The 5,660-nt window shown below is 37.1% G+C and overlaps 1 protein-coding gene across 1 annotated transcript; it reads left to right on the forward strand.

Annotated features, from left to right (window-relative positions):
- The first annotated feature begins 2,976 nt into the window (after positions 1-2,976).
- Positions 2,977-4,424, forward strand: LOC127095600 (uncharacterized). Its single transcript, XM_051034271.1, has 3 exons — positions 2,977-3,224; positions 3,298-3,475; positions 4,344-4,424. The coding sequence occupies exons 1-3, from the start codon at positions 2,977-2,979 to the stop codon at positions 4,422-4,424; spliced, it is 507 nt and encodes a 168-aa protein (XP_050890228.1).
- The last annotated feature ends 1,236 nt before the right edge of the window (positions 4,425-5,660 follow it).

Consider the following 5,660-nt stretch of genomic DNA (forward strand, 5'->3'; position numbering starts at 1 on the left):
TGATCTTTGATGGTAATAAAATGTTATTTGAGGACAAGCAACAAGCTAAGTTTGGGGTTGTGATTAGTCACCATTTATGCTAGACATTCCACTATTTAACTGTAAATAAGTCAGGTAAACTGTGTAAACTGAAGCATTTTTAGTTGGATATAAGCTCAATTCTATAATATTAAGTGTGTTGTTACTTATGAGTTTCTTGAGGATATTTTACACTTTTTGGTATGTTAGCAGGTAAAAAACTAGTTTGGAAGCTCAGGGAATCAAACGTCAGATGCGAAATTGAGCCCGAGCAAGAAAACGGAAGAAAAAATCATTTTTTGGAGAACCTGCTGTCCATACGCGTATGGCCTTACATGATACGCGTATGGACCTGCCCAGTACGCGTAGCATACGCATATGACCAGAGGGATGGAAAATCAAGCAAAATAGCAAGCCTCTGGTGATACGCGTATGGGACTGGGCAGTACGCGTACCAGACTGGGCAATACGCGTACCAGCCTGGGCAATACGCGTATCAGAGGCTGTCTTGCGTGCAGTACGCGTATGGGACAGCTCAGTACGCGTATGGAGCACAAAATCAGGAAAAGTCCAACTGAATAGCTATTAAGAGGGCAAAACACGGTTTTCCGGGGGTTGGACGATTTGGAGAGAAAAGAGACGCGTTTTGAGAGCTGGAGACTCTACGATTATCAAAGGATTCATATGTTCAAGAGTTTTCAGACGATTGAAGATTGAATCCTCATGAAATTCTGTAATGACAGCAATGTTAATCTTTGTTTTTATTTCGATTATGAGTAGCTAAACCCCCCATTGCTAGGGGGGTGACCCTGATTTTGAATGTGACAGATTTGATGTTTATGAATGCATTGATTATTTCTTCTTTTCCATTGATTTGTTCTTATTACTGTTCTTTATGCTTTATTCGTCGGACCAACGAATGATGATTAATATGAACAGTTTAAGCTGGACAGCGATTATTCATTGATCTGGATAAGAACTTTGGATAGTAAAAATAACCTAGGACTAGGGATTCTCTATCTGACCGATAATTCTTGATATTTGAATGCTTGAGTATGAACTTAATTATTTATGGACATAGTAATTAGGTTGCATAATCAAAGGTCTTTTCACTAAGGAATTAGGAATAGATAATCTGGAGGACCGGACTCAATTGGATAGGAATATTGTCTAAACCTTCATAAATTATATCTGTTGCAAGAAGTTTCATTCACCAAACCCTAGCAATCTTCTCTCATTTGTATCTCGCTCAACCTTTTTACTTGTTTTATTTATCTGCAATTGGTAGTATAATTAATCACAACACAAAAACCAAAGGCTTTTGTCTAATTGAAACAATCTATAAACTCTGTGTCGTCAAGCTGTCCTTGAGATCGACAAACGGGGAATTTCCCTTTTATTTCTACAGTGAGAAAAATAGTACACTTGCTATTTTCCCATCAACACACAACCAAGACTGAGCGAAATTTAGAGAGAGAGCTAGGGTTTGTGTCTGTAGGTCATTCAAGTCATCCATAGATGATTGAATTGGACTGATTTGTCTTCTTGATCAAAGCTTTGAAGCAAGATCAAGAGTGTGTCTTCTTGATTGAAACTGTGAAGTAAAATCAAGAATATTGTAATTGAAAAGTATTTTCTTTTCACAAGGGATTGTTATTTAAAATCACGGGTGTGGGATTGTAAGGGAAGTGAGTGGGTTCTCATATCTAAGAGTGCTTAGGTAGAAATTGCACGGGTAGAGATTAGGTGAGAAAGACTGTAACTTGGTGAAGTGTATGGATAGTCTTTGAACTAATTCTATTATAGTGAATTTCCTTCCTGGCTTGGTAGCCCCCAGACGTAGGTGAGTTGCACCGAACTGGGTTAACAATTGCTTGTGTTGATTTCTTTACAATTCTGTTTTATTATCCATTGTGTATTAACAAATATTAGTGTCGTGACATTATCTTCGACATCTTATATCTGATACCAGAATTTCATAATATGTAAATGTTATCATGATTTGGGTGTGAGACCATGTTGTTGATGGATGGGTAATAAATGTGTGTTTGTTATGTATTCTCTATCTTAGCATTCATTATGCTGTTTATATTGGTTTGTTGTTTCTCACACCCTTTGCTTTGATGTTGTCCATCATGGATATCTTGTAGATACTCAGGAGTAGAGTTTGATGCAGTAAGTTGAAGTTAGCTCTTGGAGTTAAGTCATTTAGTTCATCATTATTTAGAAGTCTTGCTATGGTCCTATACCATCGGGGTTGGGAATGTTTATTTGTTTTATTTATTTTGTGTTTTTGCTATTCGAGAGTCGTATGTTATACTCTTAACATTTTGAGCTAATGTTATAGTGGGGACTTTTCCATATTGTTTTAATTCAAATAACGTATTTTGACGAGACTTAAATTTTTTAGAAGCATGCTCATTTGATGATTTTGTGCTACGATGATACCCTATGTGAAGGTTAGCATGCGATGATATGTGTATTAGAATGTTTTACTTTAATTTATAAGCATGGTATAACAAGTGTTGTTTTATGATGAGTGACATCTGAAACGTATGCTTTATGGTTAATGCTTGGATTATTCTATGATTTATCTATTTCGGGGTTTAGGGTGCTACATATTGGTATCAGAGTAGGTCGATCTGTCCGACAAGGTTTTGTCATGATGATTGTTCCCTGGTACACGACATGTGTTTAAAACATTGTCTGTACTCATTTGTTTTTCTAACTTGTCTACAAGAGCTGGATTGAAACAAGTTAGGGAGAAGCATTTGCTTCTCTAATATGTTTCAAGTGTGGAGGATTGGGTTAGCATGCTTCCATTTTCAAGAGTGCAAATTGTTGGACAAGTCATTGTCATTCCCAGAGTTGGATGTAAGTGACGAGTTGTTTGTGTATGCTAAGCAAGTGAGTTAGTTTGTCAAGGACGAGGTTGAAGGATTTATGATATTAGCCTCCATGAAGGATGAAAGTATGGATGTGATCAGTAAGTTACTTGTGGTGTGTGATTTTACGGAAGTCTTTCTTGATGATATCTGTGATTTTCCACCAAAGTGCAAAGTTGAGTTTACCATATACTTAGTAGTTGGTACTAGTACAATGTCGAGGGCTCCTTATCAAATGTCTGCTGCAGAGTTGAGTGAATTAAAGAAGCAACTGAAAGATCTAATTGAAAAGAAGTCGTTCGTCCGAGGGTTTTGTCTGGGGTACGTCAATGCTGTTTATGAAGAAGAAGGACAGTAGTATGAGGTTATGAGTTGACTACTAACAACTGAATAGGGTGACTATAAAAAATAAGTATCAATTTTCGAGGATTGAGGACTTGATGGGTCAGTTGGTTGGTGTTTCTGTGTTTAACAAGATAAACTTGCATTTGGGTTATCACCAGATATGTGTGAAGCATGAAGATATTCTGATGTCTGCTTTCAGAGCGAGGTATGGACATTACGAGTATTCGGTAATTCCTCTTGGTGAGTCTAATGTGCATGGAGTCTTCATGGAATACATGAATAGAATATTTCATCTATATTTAAACTAGTTCGTAGTTATGTTTATATATGACATCATGATATGTTCGAAATAGGATGAAGAGCGTGTGGAACATATGAGAATTTTATTGCAGACATTCAAAGAGATCTAGTTGTACGCAAAGTTGTCCAAGTGCAAGTTCTGGTTAAGTGAAGTGAGTTTCCTTAGTCATGTGATTTCTAGTGGTGGTATATTTGTGGATCCATTGAAGATAAATACTACATTACATTGGGTGACTCCTAAGTCTGTTACTAAAATTGGAAGTTTTCTTGGGTTGGCTGGTCACTACAGAAAGTTCAATGAAGGTTTTTTTAAGTAAGAGTTACCTTTTACTCAATTGACTTAAAAGGGTCAAGCCTATGTTTGGGATGTGCGTTGTGAGGAGACTTTCCAAGAAATCTAGAAGAAGGTGATGTCTGCTCCAATTTTGATTTTTCCGATTCCAAGTGAATCCTTTATTGTGTATTATGATGCTCCAAAGATGGGTCTATGAGGGGTGTTGATGCAGAATAGTCTGGTTGTTGCTTATGCTTATATACAGTTGAGAATTCATGAAAGGAATTATCATACGCATGATCTTGATTTAGCAGTTGTGGTATTCATGTTGAAATTTTGGAGGCACTATCTGTTTGGCTCCATATTTGAGGTGTTCAGCGATCACAAGAGTTTGAAATATTTAATTGATCAGAAATAATTGAATATGAGGCAAAGGAGATGGCTCGTGTTTCTGAATGATTATGATTTTCCTTGAGTTACCATGCGAATAAGGCTAATGTTGTAGCTAACGCATTGAGCAGGAAGTCTTTGCATATGTCAATGTTGGTGGTTCGAGAGTTCGAGTTGATCGAGCAATTAAGAAACACGAGTTTTATATGTGAATAGACTCCTAATAGTGTGAAGTTGGGTATGTTGAAACTGACGGGTGGTATTCTTGAAGAAATCAAAGAGGGTCAGAAGACCGATGTCGAATTGGTTAACCGACTTGTGTTAAATAATCATGATAAGGGTGGTGACTTCACAATTGATGAGAATGTCATGATGAGGTTCAAAGATATAGTTTGTGTTCCATACGTACTTGAGCTTAAGAAGAGTATTCTTGAGGAAGTTTACAGAAGTGGGTTGTGTATTCATCCAGGTGCCACTAAGATGTATCAAGACTTAAATAAATTATTTTGGTGGCCAGGAATGAAAAAAGAAGTAGCCGAGTTTATCTATTCTAGTTTGAATTGTCATAAGTCGAAGATTGAACATCATAAGGCGTTGGGTCTGATGAATGAAACCTTTGAGTATTCCTGAGTAGAAGTGGGATAGCATTTCCATGGATTTCATGACAAGTTTTCCGAAGACGACGAAAGGATGTGGTTCTATATGGGTGATTGTTGATAGGCTGACTAAATCATCTCATTTAATACAAATAAAGATGAGTTATCCTTTACAAAAGTTATTTGTGTTGTACATTGAGAGAATTGTTAGTTTACATGGTATTCCGTCGAGCATCGTGTCAGATAGAGATTTGAGGTTCACATCAAGGTTTTGGTAGAGTTTGCAAGAAGCTTTGGGTATTAAGCTGAAGCTCAGTTCCACATATCACCTGCAAACTGATGGTTAAACAAAGAGGACTATCCAATCCTTGGAGGATCTGTTGAGGGCTTGTTTGCTAGAATAATGAGGTGCTTGGGATATATACTTACCGTTGATTGAGTTCACTTACAATAATAGTTTCCGCTCAAGTATTGGGATGGGCCCGTTTGAGACATTGTATGATAGGAGGTGTAAGACACCTATGTGTTGGTATGAATCTGGAAAGAGTGTGATGATTTGACTGAAGATTGTCCAATAAACTTCTGAGAAGATCAAGATTATCCAAGAGAAGATGAAAGCTTCGTAGAGTCCCCATAAGATTTACCATGATAAGAGGAGGAAAGAACTTGAATTCCAATAGGGGGACCATGTATTTTTTATAGTTACTCAAGTAATCAGTGTTGTTCGGGCGTTGAATCTCGAAAGCTCATGCCATATTTTATTGGTCCATACTAGATATTGCATAGGATAGGAAGGATAGCCTATCGAATTGCCTTGCCACCATTGCTTGCTAATCTTCATGTTGTGTTTCA

This window comes from Lathyrus oleraceus, chromosome 6 (assembly GCF_024323335.1).
Source record: "Lathyrus oleraceus cultivar Zhongwan6 chromosome 6, CAAS_Psat_ZW6_1.0, whole genome shotgun sequence".
Lineage (NCBI taxonomy): Eukaryota > Viridiplantae > Streptophyta > Magnoliopsida > Fabales > Fabaceae > Lathyrus > Lathyrus oleraceus.

Excerpts from the sequence above, each read along its gene's own strand:
- LOC127095600 (XM_051034271.1), top strand. The coding sequence starts at position 2,977 with ATGAAGGATGAAAGTATGGATGTGATCAGTAAGTTACTTGTGGTGTGT. Across the intron at positions 3,225-3,297 it reads GTCCGAGGGTTTTGTCTGGG|GGTGACTATAAAAAATAAGT; the intron begins GTACGTCAATGC and ends ACAACTGAATAG. Across the intron at positions 3,476-4,343 it reads ATGGACATTACGAGTATTCG|GAAGTCTTTGCATATGTCAA; the intron begins GTAATTCCTCTT and ends CGCATTGAGCAG.